A 16462-nucleotide genomic window follows, 5' to 3' on the forward strand; every position below is an offset into this window, starting at 1 on the left:
CATTATGCCTTTACCTTGCAGGTCTGAAAAAAGTTTAAATGCCTCTCTATATAAGCCTATGTGTCCATGCACACAGATGTTTATAGGCATTTAGAGGCAGAAAAAAAACCCCATCAGGTGCGTTTAGCGCTTAAGCGTGCATTAATTTCTGTGGCCAGAATAATTTATTATTGTGGTCAATGGAATAATTGAAGGGCAAAGCACTCTAAATGTGTTTGCAAAATGGGCCTTAAGCCGCATTTTTTATGGTGCTTTTCTCCTGCCAGGAGAAAGGCGTTTGGAAGAGCTGGGCAAACACCTAGTGTGCATGAGGCCTTAATGTTGAACATTATTTTCTAAAACAAAAAGTGACTTTAACCCTTTTGCTGCCAGGTCCGTTTGTCCTACAGGCCTGACAGTGGGGCAGTTTAACACACAATCCAGTGGCTGCAGCCAGTATTGTGTGTGAAACTGACAGGCAGACTCCTCCCCTTCTTGCTGTGATCCAGAAAGCGACGTCAGCATCTAGGTGTCCCCGGCTGGCTCAGCCTGGAAGGAATGTTCTGCAATGCGATCACCTAAAAAGCATCACATAGGGGGCATTTTGCAAAAATAAAAGTTACACCCAATCACATAAATCCCCCCCCCCCCCCCCAAAAAAAAATTTTGAGGGCCCTCCACCTCCACATTTACACACGTATGAATGTAAACGCATGTCGGGCGCCTACCCATCAAAACGTTGATTGCGATACACGTAACATATCGCCACGCACGCTGACAAGAGAGCAATAATTCTAACACTAAACTGATACTTATAGAGGGCTTTTGAATTGTTGCCTAAAGAAAATATAGGGTACTGAAGTTTGTCGCCATTGCACAGGCTCTTTACTCGTCTCATATATTTGACCAAAAATGTGGATCATTTATTGTGTTTGTTTGCCCTAAAAGTCACTTTAGTGTGTTTTTTTTACTGAACTTTTGCAGTAATATCGACAATACCACACATGTGAGGTATTGTCGCGAACGTCCAAGCAAGAGCAATAATTCTAGCACCAGACCTCCTGTGCCACTCTAAACTGGTAACCTGTAAAGGCGATTAATGCTTCGCCTATGGAGAATTTTAAGCACCTTCGTTTGCATGCCAGTTTTAAAGCGTGACATGTTAGGTATCTATTTACTCAATGTAACATCATCTATCACATTATACAAAAAAGTTGGGCTAACTTTACGTTTTTATTTATTCATAATTTTTCTTTTTTTTCAAAAAAATTGCGTTTGCACAACCGCTGCGCAAATACCATGTGACATAAAAAATTGTAACACACACCATTTTATTCTATAGGGTCTCTGCTAAAAAAAAAACAATATATATATATTATAAGTAATTTTCTAGCAAAAAAAAGTAGATTTGTACATGTAGGAGCGAAGTGTCCGAATAGGCTTAAGGAGGGGTGGGCTCCCTCCAGGTTTACTTGCCTTCCACCTGTCCATTAAAATGCATATGCTTCCATTGTTGGAGACTCACAGAAATTAGAATTAGGTCCACAGAAAATAGAGTGCCTTGCCGGGGCTCTGTGGTTTATGCATGTATTTGTAAATGTGTTTAACTAAACCCCTGTTTTTGACGCATACCGTTGGACAGGTCAATTCAGATGGTCATAGACTTGTGGGTAAGTTGAGCTTGGAAATTTCCATGGTTTTGATTTACATGCGTTGCCCTTCCAATGCTCCTTGCTGAAGTGACCAGTTATAGGTGGGGGCAGCAACCACTTGTGTGTGCTGTAAATTATATTGGCCAGGCAACGCACTGACACCTTTAGGTGACCCCTCTAGTTAAATGTAATTTTACATGGCACACCTGTAAAAGAAGGCCCCTCTGCAGATGTGTAGACGTAGCACAGATCGTGTGATCATAGAAATACAGTGGTAGAGCACTAATATATATGTTTGCCATATAAAATGTCATTTTTTTTTTTTTTTTTTTACTTAACAGAGGCTTATTTGCCTAATTCCCTGGAGAATAATGCTGGGTCTGGGTCGCCTTTGGGTATTTTTCTTTTTTTTTGTGCTCTGGTGATTATTGTCACCAGAAGAGGAGGAAAGTTTCTAACCCCCTCCCTTGAGGAGAGATTGCTTCATATTTTTTATGCTGGCGAGTATCATCACTGGGGCAGGAAGTGAAGAAAAATCCTTTTGAATGAGTACAATGACACTAGTAAAGACAATATACTGACCCCTTCTACTCATTATTTTTAAACTGAAACATTTAAACTGGAGTTCAGTTTTCCGTTCATCCTCTTGTTCTGTGTTCAGTACCATTTTGTATACCACCTTTGAGTGAGAAGCAGTATAACTGAGATTCTGTATTCTATAGATGAAACTCAGAGTAATCTTGCCAAACACCTGCTGAAGACAATATGCACTGATATTACCAATCTCATCTTCAATTTTCTGGCCGGTGATGTAATGATGGCAGCTGAAGATTACACTACCATTACCAGTGAGGTATTAATACCTTTTTGTTTTATTCTCTGCATAATGAAACCACCATTTCTCTTTTGTTCACTGACGGACACAGCGCTCCATATTCAGAACCATAGGGTTATATGGCCCCCCCCTACAGGAGTAGAACACTAGGCAGAAAAAACAACTTGGCTGTCCTAGCTGGTATACATCCCCCTCTCTGCTATAGGCCTTTAGTTTTTTATCTGCCTAGTTTAGGAGTAAGGACCTGGCTCCCTGCTGGGATCTTTGGTCCTGCCATTTTTCTTGTTTTTTCTTTTCTCTTCCTGTTTTTTCCCACTGGAGATCTATAATCAATTCCCAGGCTGGGCGACGGGCTGGATATCTAGATCCAGTGGTCCCCCCCAACCTGGCCATCGAGAGCATGCAGACCGGAGCTATGTGCTGGGTCGGCCGTGACATAGCCCCATTGGACCAGGGCTGGCCAGCGAGTTAAATGCCTCGCAAAGTTCCTCTGACTGACCCCCCCCCCCATTTAGATAGTAAGGGGTTCTGTCTGGAGTGGTACCTGCTTTTCCTGTGGATCTGTGAGTATTGGTCCCCCCTCTCTTAGATGCAGTGTGGGGTGGCCTCTCTGGGCCCCCCCCCGTCTGTTTGTGGTGGGTTTCATATGTGGTTCCACCCTTGCCCTCAACTCCCTCCTCCATGTCCCCCCCCCCCCAAGGGTAGCCCAGTGGGGGGGGGGGGAGAGGTTCGCATTGCAATGGGGCACTGTAGCAATGCCAGAGGGCCGGCGGGGCCTGCCGGTGGTGGGGGGACTTCACTGTGCAGGTGGGCGCTGCCCGGTTCATAAGGTCTTGCTGCCCGGGCCCCTCCCCTGCTGCGGCATGATGGACCTTCGCTTTAGGGACGGGTGCTGTTTTCTCTAAGAGCCTCATGGTGCGGAGCTTTGGTAGCCATTTTCCCTTGATCGGCGGCCATTTTTTTGGGGCCCGTGTGCTTTTCCGCCGGCAGCCATGTTTTTGTGGTCCGGCGGCCATGTTCGGTTGGTCTGGAATTCACATGAACGGAGGCCATGCTAGTGGAGCCGCAGAGCGGTGGATATTGCCTTGTGGGCTCCTCCTCTTTCCCCTGGTTTTGAACTCCTGGGTTTCCTTTTCCCTTGAAAGCCACACGTGGATCCCTGGCTTTCTGGTGCTTGGCCTCCAGCACTCTTCCAGGGGTGGTGGTAAGTCCTGATGTGGTTCCCTCTCTCTGCTGCAGGTAGTGGGGTGCACTGGCTCAGAGTACCCCTGTGGTAGTGTGGAGTTTGTAGGCTCTGGTTAGGTGAGTCACCTAGCGGTGCCAAACGTGTTTGGTGGGTTCTCACTTGTTCTTAATAGAGTCTCAAGAGAATATTTCCCCTCCTGATCCCCTCCTGGAGGCAGCAGGCCCATTGGGGTCCCAGCCATCCTTTGATGCGCCGACGGTGGTCCTGGAGTCCTTTGTTTCGCCGGTGGAGGTGGCATTTGGGTGGAGGGCTAGCAAAAAGCCCCCACTATCCTCTTCTGCCTCATCTCTCTCATCAGATCCTAAATCTAGATCTGTCGCTGCGGACGTGCCCACCCTGCGGGGCTTGGCGCCATGCTCCCTGATTCGTCAGATAGTGAGGATGATTCCTCCACAACTGCAGCGGCGCCACGAGAAGGCGCTGGTGGGTGCACTTGTTACATCTGTGCAAGAGACATTAAAGATGGAGGATTCAGCTGAGGTGGCTGCGGAGGTGGCTGTTCCTTTTTGGCACTCACAAGCCGTCATGCACAGCGAAGTGTTTCCTTATCCCTCCTATTTTGACAATTTGTCTACAAAGATTGGGAGCGCTCAGAATGCCCTTTTATGGTTCCTAAACATTTTGCTGTGTGATATCCCTTTGGGTAGTGACTTCTGAAGAAGTGGACTGTCCCACCGGTGGTAGACCCTCTTGTTTTCAGGTTGAATAAGGCAACCATCATTCCGGTAGAGGAATACCCAGCTTTTAAAGATCTGGCTAACAGAAAAGCTGCGTCTGTTGCTTGCACGTTGTTTAATATTGCTGGTTTGGAGTTGCGGCTGGTCCTGGCCACTGCTCTGGTGTCCCAAACACTGAGTGGGCTAAAAGTCTGCACCATGGTCTGGGGGTGAGCAGATTACCCCTGTCTTTGTTGAGTAGGTGGACCAGTTGATCCAGGGGCTGCAATTTGTCTGTGATGCCTCTCTGGATGCAGCTCCCTTGATTTCTAAGCTCTCAGTTTCAGCAGTGGTGCTTAGGCATGTTTTGCGGCTAAGTGTTGGTCTGCGGACCAAACCTCCAACTTATTTTGCCCTTTCAAGGCAATCGTCTGTTTGGGCCTACCCTGGATGACATCATTAAGAGTCTCGCAGAGGGGGAAGAGTACCTTTTATTTCGCAGTCTGGGAAGCAGAAGGAGCATCGTCGTAGACACGGCACTTCTTTTTCTGCACACAAAATGTTTTTTCGTCCATCAGGGCCACTGACAAGGGTTCCGGAGATTTTAAGCGGGCCTGGTTCAGGCCCGTGGACCTCTTTGGGGAATGACAGATGGGTCCACAAAGTAATTCTGTCCAGTTACAAGATAGTTTTGTTCTTTCCCTCCAATGTGCATCTGTCCTCGGATCGGCTGCAAGGTCTTTTGTGGCGGTGCAGGACCTGTTGCTTCAAGGAGTGATTGTCCTGGTTCCGGTATCGGAACGGTTTCAAGGTTTTTCTTCAAACCTGTTTCCTCTGCTTTGCTGTGGGAAAGGAGCACTATCAGTTTGGGGAGTTACCCTTTGGTCTCGCCTCCGCTCCTTGGGTCTTCACGAAGGTGTTGTCCCCCGCTCTTGGTGTTGCTGCGTCAGTGGGGGATTTCTGTGCTGGGTTACTTGGATGACCTCCTTGCAAGCAGAGTCCTCGTCTGCATTGATGGACGACATGGAAATCACTATCCAGGCCTTGAAGGAGTTTGGTCGGCTTCTGAACTACCGGAAGTCTGCCCTGATCCCATCCAGGTAATTGGATTACCTGGGTCTGACTCTGGATTCAGCTCTGGCCAGAGTGTTTCTTCCTCTTGACAAACTCCAGAAAATGCATTCTGCGATTCATCTGTTGCTATCTCACAGGCGGTCCTTCCTCCTGACTTTCATGCAAATGCTGGGCCTGATGGTGTCTACCTTCAAGGCGGTCCTGTTTGCACATTTCAATACAAAATCTCTGCAAAAAGAGATCCTGGTAAAATGCAACAAGAATCCTCAGTCTCTAGACAATCTAATCCTGTTGAGCTGGAGTACGAGAAACCAGACGAGATCTCTGGTTTGGTGGCTTTGTTCTCCGGCACTTTGTCAGGGATAATCTTTTCTTCCCCTGTACTGGATGGTCATCACCCCAGATGCCAGCCTGTCCAGGTGGGGAGGCGTCCTAGGGAACCTATTGTGCTCAAGGGGTCTGGACTCAGGAAGAGTCCAGGCTATCGATTAATGTACTGGAAATTTGAGTGATCAGACTTTGGATCATTGGACGATTCATCTTCAGGGGTGTCCGGTACAAATTCAGTTGTACAATGCCACGGCCGTGGCTTATGTCGATTCCTGGTAAAATGGGACAAGTGTCCCAAGTCTATCTACAATAAGATTTGTCTGAGCCAGGACACCAGGGGTTCCCTGGTCTGGTGGCTTCATTCTCTGGCCCTTCTGCAGGGCAAGTGTTTTCTCCCCTTGTATTGGACAGTGGTCACGTCAGATGCAAGCCTGTCCTGGTGGCGAAGTGTCCTGGGGCTGAGCTCAGTAGTCTGAAAGAATCTAGACTACCGATTTTGGAACTTTGGGCGATCAGGCTTTGCCTGGATCACTGGATGGATCGGCTCCGGGGGCTTCTGGTACAGATTTAGTCAAACAATGCCACAGCGGTGGCTTATGTCAATCACCAGGGGGGAACAACAAGTGTTGGCAGTTCCCGGAGGTCTCTGGCATTCTCCAGTGGGCAGAACGCGTCGTTCCGGCCCTCTCAGCCATGAACATTCCAGGTGTGGAAAATTTTCAAGCGAAGTACCTCAGTCAACAGGCGTTGGGGAGTGGTCCCTTCATCCGGACGTGTTTCATCTGATATGTCTGCCGTGGGGCAACCCCGAGATGGACCTGTTGGTGTCTCAGCTCAACAAAAAAGTACAGAGGTTTGTGGCAAGGTCACGAGATCCTCTGGCAGACGTCACAGATGCTCTGGTGGCCCCTTGGGGCCAGTATCGTCTGATTTATGCCTTCCCTCCTCTTAAGCTTCTTCTGCTACTTCTGTGCAGGATCGAGGCAGATGGGATTCTTGTCATTATGGTGGCCCCGGACTGGCCTCGCCGGTCTTGGTACACTAACCTAGTGCGACTGGTTGCTGACGCTCTTTGGATGCTGACTCTCTGGAAGGACTTGCTGTCCCAAGGACCGATCACCCATCCTGCTTTACAATCACTGACTTTGACAGCCTAGCTGTTGAAAGCCAGGTGCTGACAAATAGAGGTTTGCCTGGGTCCATGATTTTGACTATGCTGAAGGCGAGGAAGTCTGCCTCTAGAAAGATTTACCATTGTACGTGGAAAGCGTACATTCCGTACATCTTTTTCAGTGGCTCTGATTTTGGCCTTCCTTCAACGAGGTGTTAAGCAGAAGTTGGCTTTGAGTACCATCAAGGGCCAGGTGTCTGCCTTGGCAGTCTTCTTTCAGCAACCCTTGGCCATACATTACTTGGTGTGTACTTTCATTCATGGAGTTTGACACCTGACTCAGCCAATGCGGTCTCCTTTTACCGCCGTGGGATTTGAACTTGGTGCTCTCCGTTCTCCGGAAACCTCCTTTTGATGATTTTCGGGAGATCCCTCTGCTTACACTGTCATAGATGGTGGCCTTTTTGGTGGCTATCCCTTCTACTCGCAGTGTGTCAGAACTGGCGGCATTATCTTGTCGTACTCCCTACTTGGTAGTCCATAAAGATAATGTGGGTTCTTCATCCACGCCTGTCGTTCCTGTCGTTGTCTCTGACTTCCATGTGAATTAGGACGTGTTGCCTTCCTTGTGTCCCAGGCCTGCTCATCCCAAGCAATTTGCGTTGCATGCCCTGGATGTGGTTCAGGTGTATCTGTCAGCCACTGAGCCTTTTCGGAGGTCAGACTCTTTTTGTGATCACGACCAAGGCAAGAGCTGGTCGCTTCTTCTGCTACCATTTCCAGGTGGATCAGACAGATGGTGATTCAGGCCTATTCTATCAAGGGGCAGGTTCCTCCCTACCCTGTGACTATGCACTCTACTCAGGCGCTTAGTACTTCTTGGGGCCTTCCGTCAGGCGCCAGCATCGCAGGTTTGAAAGGCAGCCACCTGGTCGTCGGTGCAAACTTTCACAAAATTCTACAAAAGTGGATGTTTTGGCCACTGCAGATGCTTCTTTTGGCCGCAAGGTTTTACAGGCTGCTGTTTGGAGGGCCTGTTCCCTCTTTGGGGCTGTATTGTTCAGGTTGGACTCCTATTGTTTTTTTTTTTTTTGTTACCTGGTTGGCTGCTTGTGTTTTTAGTCTGGGGTCACTTGTCCCACTCCTCGTGTTTTTGGCACTGCTTGGGGACGTCCCTATGGTTCTGAATATGGATCGCGGTTTCTGTCAATGAACGAAAGGGAAATAGGATTTTTGTTACTTACCGTAAAATCCATTTCTCTGAGTTCATTGATGGACACAGCACCCACCCCTCTATGGAGTTTCGACACTACCGATACTGCTTGTTACTAAACTTTCTGCCTAGTGTCCTACTCCTGTAGAGGGCGATTAAACCCTTTGGTTCTGAATATGGAGCGATGTGTCCGTCAATGAACTCAGAGAAATGGATTTTATGGTAAGTAACAAAAATCCTATTTTTCTATGTTTTTGTGTTCCCTTATTATTTGCTAAAGTGCAGCCCTCTGGAAACATTAGGAAGATGTGTATTCAGTTTTACATAAATAAACTAGACAATAGTTCTCACAGTAGCATTCTTGAAACCAGGGCTGAAATTATCATTTTTCCACTACAAGGTAGTGAAAGGAAATAAGGACTGGATGAGGTCAAATCTGTAAACTTCAATTTTTTTTTTTCCTCTGATTTTATAGAAATCTCGGTTAAGGTATTGTAACATTTTCAACACTTTATTATACCTTTTAGCATTTCTCAAATCTTTGTAATACAGTCTCTGCTAAGCATATGGCATCATGATAAGCATTACTGCGTCTGTGTGGCATCATTTTAAATGTACAGAGTGGTGCCATAGTAGGGTATTTGATATAATGATGTTTCACTTGTAGTTGTTATTGGGCAATGAAAGCTTTAGCCCTGGTTCACACTGGTTCGTTTTGTCATGCAATTTGACAGTTCAAAATCTCATGACAACTCTCACCCCACTGCTGGTGTTCAATCAGAATGCTGCTACTCATCAGATTGTGCAAAGGAAGTGACGTTCGGACAAAAAACACTTACTGCATATGTGTTCCACGGCCCTATGCATTTCAAAGACTTCATGATTTGACGGGTAGCGGTAATGTGATAGAACACCCATGCAGGCATCTTACTACACCCAGCTAAGTCTTGAATTTTTAAGTATTTTTAGCAAAAAAGTGAGCGTATATAAATAAAAATAGTTTATTGACATCTGTGATGCTGTTTTGTTATTACCTTTTTAAAGAAGCTGGAAGGCAGCATTAGGAAGGTGGTGGAGGCCATGTTGGTACACCCCGCACTGCTCAGCGCTAACACTTTATGCTTTGAAAATGAAACATCCAAAACCGCATCACAGATAAATATACGATATTTATTTATTTACGCTCAATTTATTGCTAAAATGACTCTGAAATTCAAGACGTGGCTGACTGTAGTAAAATGTCCGCATGGGTGTTCTATCAGATTACCTCTACCCGTCATTGCGCATGCGCAGTAAGTGTTTTTTGGTCTGAACATCACTTCCATTGCACATCTGATGAGTAGCGGCATTCTGATAGAACACCGGAACTGTTCAAATCATTGCGACACAAGTCACAGCGACTTTGAAAAGGGTTCCTGCACTGCTTTTTGGGGATTTCATTGCAATTTGCATAGACTTCTGTTAAATGAAATCGCAAGCTGCAATGAAATCGGAGGTGCAAATCGCACTGATCAGCGGCTTTGAAATCACGCTAAATAGCACCATTTCAAAGCCACACTGGTGTGAGCCAGGTCTCAATGTAACTTAAAAGTGAAATTGTGCACAAGAAGCTTGGTGTAGTCTGATCACTGTACATTAGACACTGCTAGGGAACAAGTGACTTGTTACTTTTAAAAAACGATTAGTATTTGTACTTATGTTCTACCACTTCAGTTACTTGAAGATTGATGTATTACAGGATGGTGTTCCTTATACTTGCTCTATTTTTCAGGTTAGAAAAAAAATGTTAAATAAGTTCCAAGAAGAAGCCAAGGGCCCTTTGGCAAAACTTAACAGCTCCCTGTCTGGAAAAGTAAGTGTTGAGAATACATCCTTTTCACATATAGCTACTGTCTTATCTGGATAACCTGCGTTTTGCTTCAATCACTCCATCCATAGCAACTCTGTTCAGCACCAGGAGATGAAAGGAAATGGCTGGTTCTTAAAGCGGTATTAAACCCACAAACAAAAAGGTAATATTTTGCAACTTGCCAATCATTAGATGTGGTGACTGCATTCGTTTTTCTTTTTTTAAAGCTTTTTCTCCTCGGTTTTCACCTAGTGATTTTCCAGTAACACACTTCCTTTCTTAGGGTGTCTGCATTCTGGATGAAGTAGTATGGCAGATGCATTTGGACAGCAAATTTTTCAGTCTGTGGGATGTGTCAGACTAGCGGATTTAGTTGGATATTGTCTATCAAATTAAAGCTGAACTCCAGTCAGGGCAAACTTTTTTTTTTTTTCCTTTTTAGAATGAGGGTTTTATATAAATAAGTAAAAGCTGACCATTGTAATTACCCTGTCAATGTTAAGCTTGGTCTGTTAAAACTATGTTGAAAAATAAGAGTTACTGGACAGATTACCAGGTGGAAATAAAGGGGGGAAAACTAGCACAGCTACCCCATCTAATAATTTGTAAGCTACAATTTAATACATTTTTGTTTTGAGGTTTAATACCACTTTAAGGTATGGAGGAGCAAGTGACTTACTCTGTGACAGCGCTGGGCCAGTAATCACTGTCACACTAAGAATACATAGCTTTGCCCAACATTCAACTTCAACTACTTATAGCGTACACGCAGGGTAAATGTTGCTGCCTACAGGAGAAACGAACAACAAAGCAAATTATCAGCCAGCATAAGAGAACCCTTCAAACTCATCACGCCTCAGTTTTTTGCTACTGTCCTTAGGATAGTGCATGTGTCTTCTTCAGCTCTTCTTTTTTTTTTGTGTGTGCTTTTTCTACAATCAACAGCTACTGGTAGATTAATTCCGAGTACTGAAATCTTAGAAGTCTGTCAATTCAGAGCAATGGTAGATTCATGGATAATGAAATGACTGGAAGTCTCTTCAGTCAGCCATAAAGCACAGGTTTTCCCAGTTCATACTGGCGTTCTTTCTATGACAGCTCTACTTCCTTCTTAACCTCCTTGGCGGTCTGATTATGTCCAGATTTCTGTGCTAAAAGCGGTACATTGTTTTGCACGGAAATCTGTTGTTTTACATTTTAAAACTCACCTTCCCCCGCGATCCCCGCTGTCCTCCCCAGCTGTCGTCCTGCTGTGTGCTCGGCCGATGCTGACACCTGTCTTCCGGTTCCCTTACCTGCGAGCGTTGCGACGCAGGGGGGTGGAACCGGCGGCAATTTCAAAAATGTAAATACACTAAATGACATGATACAAAGTTGTGATCATAACGGATTACACTGTATCATGCCATTTCACCACAGGATTGCACATGCTGACTTTTCCAGTGCCCTGCCTGTGCTTTTCCAATTCTTTGTGCCTGGAAAATAGAGAATGACCATGGTGTCCAAAAAGCGTTTTGCGCAAAAGCGCTTTTAGACAAACTGGAAAAGAGCGACAGTGAAACGGAGTTACTTGAAGAACTCAGCGATATCGACTCGTGGGAAAATTCGTCATCAGGTATGGAAAGTGACGACAGCGATTCTGATGTCTCTTTCTGGCACATCGCTCCATTGGAAATTCTGAAGAATCATTTGATATACTTCCCAAATTCCACAAGCTATGGGCCAGAAAGAGACATCAGAATCGTCGCTGTCGTCACTTTCTGTACCTGATGACGAATTTTCCCACGAATTGCTATCGCTCAGTTCTTCAAGTAACTCCATTTCGCTGTTGCTGGTTTCCAGTTCGTCTAAAAGTGCTTTTGGATGCCATGACAGTGAGACAGTGAGGACGCCGGGGGGGGGGGGGGGGGCGGCGGGGGAGCACAGGGAAGGTGAGTAACATTGCGGGGTAATCCCGAGTGTGGCTCGGGGTTACTGCATTTGGTACTGAAAATTAACCCCGAGCCACACTCTGGAATACCGCCAGGGAGGTTAATAATGTGTTCCAGTTTCACAGGACTCTTATACATGTTATTCGGTGGATGCTGCAGAGAGTATTACTCTGGATCAGAGCCCTGGCAGCACTCTGCCTGCCCCTGTCTGCTAATTCTCAGGGTGAGCTGCAGCATCCTGTTCTTGCTGTGTCAAGTGGATATTTTTGTGCTGCAGCAGCAGCCATTACTTATCTTTTCCTTTAGCTTTCTGTCAGCAGGTTCAATAATGTCATGTGCATAGTTTTTAATGTTTATTTGCCCCAAACAATTTGCCAGTCACTTTTTGTTGCGTTTATCTTGCTGTTGAGCCTGTTGCTGCCTTTAGACTACTGAGCGTTTATGTACACTGAATTGATTCTGTTCCTAGTACTATTCAGGGATCTTTTCAGGGATCATAGAAGCTAGTGCACACACTAAGAAAAAAAAATCTACTAAGAGACTGTCAAATTTTACAAACAGAATTTTTTATATTTTTGTAAACATGTATGTTTATTCCCCCTCCTTCCCCCAACACAGAATATAGAAGAATTTTTGTCCTGTCTGGATTCAGCAGCAGATGCAAGTGGCATCCTAGTGAAGAAGGGAGATAAGAAGAAAGAAAGGTACTTAAATCTGTTAAAGTAATACTAAAGCCTTCATTTTTTTTTTCTAAATAGCAACATGTTGTGCTTACATATGCTCTGTGCAATGGTTTAGGACAGAGCAGCCTCGATCCTCCTCTTCTCAGGTCCCCTGCTAGCACTCTGGGCTCCTCCCCCCTGCCGAGTGCCCCCATAGCAAGCCGATTGCTATGGGGGCATTTTTGCATACTTGCTCCCAAACCCTGCTCTGTGTCCATAGGACACATTGAACAGAGCTCAGCTCTGCCCCCCGTCCCTCCACACTGGCTGAGATTGACATCAATGGGAGCCAATGTCTCAACCATTGAGAAAATAGAGAGTGGGGACAGCAGCTGCTCTTGTGCACATTGCTGGATCGGTTAAGTATTGGGGGGGCTATGGGGGAAGCTGCATACTGAAGCTTTTTTACCTTTTATTAATTTCATGCATAGAATGCATGAAGGTAAAGTTCTTTATGCTACAACCACTTTAAACTAGAATAGAAATGTGGTCAAGTAGTTTATTTCACTCTTAGCCCTAAGCTGCTAGTTTACAAACTCAGAAGGCTTTAGAGAAGGCTGGACTGAAATAATATGGGCCTGCTATTAATCACATTTTCTGCAACAAATTCGAGTTTTCTGGTTTATAGTTGATCCTATGGCTGTAATAGTTTCTGGGGTGCTAACCTAGAACAATTATCCAGATCAGGCAGTCAGACTTCACTATGACTTTCAAATCTTCGTGGTTGCTCCATGTCGGTAACTCAGAATGTATTGATGCAAGGCAACTAGTATTCTCTGGAAGTTGGCTATAGCAGCCCTCAAATTTTCCTTCTGTACAGCTTTCCTTACGGAGCTTGAAAGCTGCTAAAAGATCATTAACGATGAAGCTGATGCTGCTAAAGCTAGCTTTTACAAGCTAGCCCATGTCCAAAGAGAAAAATTTGGAATTTTGCACTTTATATGGATGCACTTTGATATTAATGCAGTAAAATTAGCTCAGAAGTAGCCAACTCGCGTATTGTGATTGCCTTTAGACTGCATCCACCTATGAGCGACTTGGGAGAGTCACATTTTTCCCGTTAGACTGCATTCACATGTGAGCAAAAAAATCTCTCGCCCAGTACATTTTTGATTTAAAATGTCCACATTTTGTAAAGATAGAAGGCTCATAGACTAGCCACAGAATGTGTGTTGAGTTGTAAATATGCCAGTAGGATGCATGTTTGTCTGTCCTTATAAAGACTGCTCTGTTTATAGAGTTGGTGAATGTCAGAATATTTATTTTGTGGTCTTCCTAACCCATCTAAAACCCCTCCCAAAGCATACCATAGTTTACTCTTGTTTGTTTTGTCTCTTACAAGTTAGCCGTATTATTTATGTATATACATTCCAGAGACAAATTCAGATTTATGCATAGTCCATATAGAGTTTATTTATTTATTTATTTTTTAGCATGCTCATTTCAGTATTCATTAGGATTGATTGAATAAAAATCCAAGTTAGACTTACCGGTAACTTGTTTTCCAGGAGTCTTTCAGGACAGTACCTGAGAGAATTACTCCTCCCACTTGCCAACAGGAAACACCACTCATCCCACTTGCCAACAGGAAACACCACTTCCACCAAACTTTAAAAGAGGCTTCTCCCCACAGCTTTTCAGTTGTAGTAGAGTACCTCTGGCCTAGGCTGGAACATATCATATTATGGTTAATAACCGCAAAAAAAACAAGGGCGGGTCGCTGCTGTCCTGAAAGACTCCTGGAAAACAAGTTACCGGTAAGTCTAACTTGGATTTTCCCTTAACATCTTTTAGGACAGCACCTGAGAGGATAAACAAGACTTACCAACTAGGGAAGGACAACAGCCAGAAGGACCTTTCTGCCAAATGCCTGATCACCTGCTGACAAAAGGTCCAGTCTGTAATGAGGGACAAACGTTAAATAACTTGACATCGTAGCCGCCTTACAAATTTGATCTGGGATGGCCCCAGCTTTTTCTGTCCATTTAGTGGCAAGAGCTCTAGTGGAATGTGCTTGGATTCCCAGTGGGGGGGAGACAATTCATCTGGGAGTAAGCCTCCAAAATAGCTGATTTAAGCCACCGAGCAATTGATTTTTTAGACGCCTGGTGGCCCTTTTTTTGCCCGAAGACCTTAAGTCCCTTGTTACCTCCAGGTAACGTAATAGAATTCTTCTTACATCTAGATTGTGAAACAGTCTCTGCTTATCCCCTAAAGGGTTAAAACAAAAAGTTGGCAGGTAATATCCTGAGACCAGTTTTGAACTGATGCTACCTTTGGCAAAAACCCTGTATCCGTTTAAGTATATTCCTATTTGGGTAGATGGACAAGAAAGGCTAATTAACTGTGCGTGCAGTTTACTGATTCTTCTTGCGGATGTAATCGCAACTAAAAATACTGTCTTGAGGGTAAGATTCCTCAAAGAAATTGATTCTAACAGTGCAAAAGGCTCCTTTGTGAAAGCTTGTAGAACCACTGACAAATCCCACTTAGGAAAATGCTTAGCTGGAGCTGGTCTAGAATGAGTAAGTGCCCTACAAAATCTTGTGACCAAGGCTTCTAAAGAAATTGGTCTCTTCAGAAATACTCCTAAGGCGGCCCTTTGCACCTTAAGAGACCTTTGTCTGCACCATTCTGTAAGAATTCCAACACTATATCTTCCAAGGTTCAATATGTCAAATGACACAAGGCATTGTAGACTTTCCAAACTTTAGCATAAATAGCTTTAATTACTTTCTTATTACTAGAAAGCAAAGTGGTTACTAGAGGTTCTGACAAAGCTATTACTCTTTAATAGCTGCTCCTCCGATACCAGGCAGCGAGGCTTAGCCTGGTTACATCCAGGTGACATATTGGGCCCTGAAGTAGTAAATCCTGTTTGAGAAGAAGCTGCCATATTGGTTTGACTGCCATTTGCAGAATAGTGGAGAACCAGGCTCTCTTTGGCCATACTGAAGTAATTATAATTACCAAAACTTTCTTTTTGTATATTCCTCAATACCAACGGATTTAGCTGAAAAGGGGGGAAAAGCATAACCCAGGTGAAAGGTCTAATGATGCGCCAAGACACCTATCCCCAGAAAACTGTCGTCTCGGTGAAGAGAAAAGAATTGAGGGAGCTGTGCATTTTTATTTTAATGCAAACAGGTCCACCTGTGGGCGCCCTGAAGTCCCGGTGGTCAATGCAAACATTTCTGGATTCAAGCTCCACACCATTTAATGTGCCTTTAAGATGGACTGCTAATAAGGAAAGTAAGTGACTTTCTGCCCACTCCAGGATGTTTGTTAACAGCTCGTACCTCCCTGTTGGCTCAAGTAAGCCATGGCAGTGGCGTTGTTTGATAAAATCCCTGGGACCCCTGGAGGTTTGGAGAGAAGGCAGCCAATGCTAAGGCTACTGCCTTTAACTCTCTCTCCAGTTTGAGGACTTCATTGCCTCGGCTCAGGACCAAGATCCCAGTGTGCCCTACATCCCCACACGCTCGCATCTGTTTTCACTCTTCTTTAGATCGGAAAGGACCATAGTAATCCTTTTGACAAGATCGCTTGATTCCTCCACCACCAAAGGTTCCTCTTGACCCTGGTGGGCATCTTTATCTTTGCTTCTAGGGTTTCTGAACTGTGATCCCATACCTTCAGTAGGAAACTCTGGAGTGGCCTAAAATGAAGCCTTACCCATTGAATGACTGGCATGTTTGAGGTTAAGGTCCCTAGGGCTGACATACCCTTTCTGACCGACATCTCCTGATTTTTCTGTAGCATAGCTACTACATTCTGGACTTTGTCTTTATTCTCTTCTGGAAGGAAGATTCTTTGCTCTACTGAATTTATCAGGTAACCCAGAAACTGTACTAGCTGAGCTGG

The 16462-nt window shown here is 44.8% G+C and overlaps 1 protein-coding gene across 1 annotated transcript in view; it reads left to right on the forward strand.

Moving 5' to 3' along the window:
* UFL1 (UFM1 specific ligase 1) overlaps positions 1 to 16462 on the forward strand; it is a gene marked incomplete at its 5' end in the record, with an annotated part of 139820 nt that overhangs the window by 99366 nt on the left and 23992 nt on the right. The window contains 3 exons of the mRNA XM_082250898.1: positions 2354 to 2484; positions 9868 to 9948; positions 12495 to 12580. Of these exons, the coding sequence (XP_082107024.1) occupies positions 2354 to 2484; positions 9868 to 9948; positions 12495 to 12580 (298 nt within the window). The remainder of the gene's footprint in view (positions 1 to 2353; positions 2485 to 9867; positions 9949 to 12494; positions 12581 to 16462) is intronic.

The sequence above is a fragment of the Pelophylax lessonae genome (assembly GCF_965119305.1).
Source record: "Pelophylax lessonae genome assembly, chromosome: 3".
Lineage (NCBI taxonomy): Eukaryota > Metazoa > Chordata > Amphibia > Anura > Ranidae > Pelophylax > Pelophylax lessonae.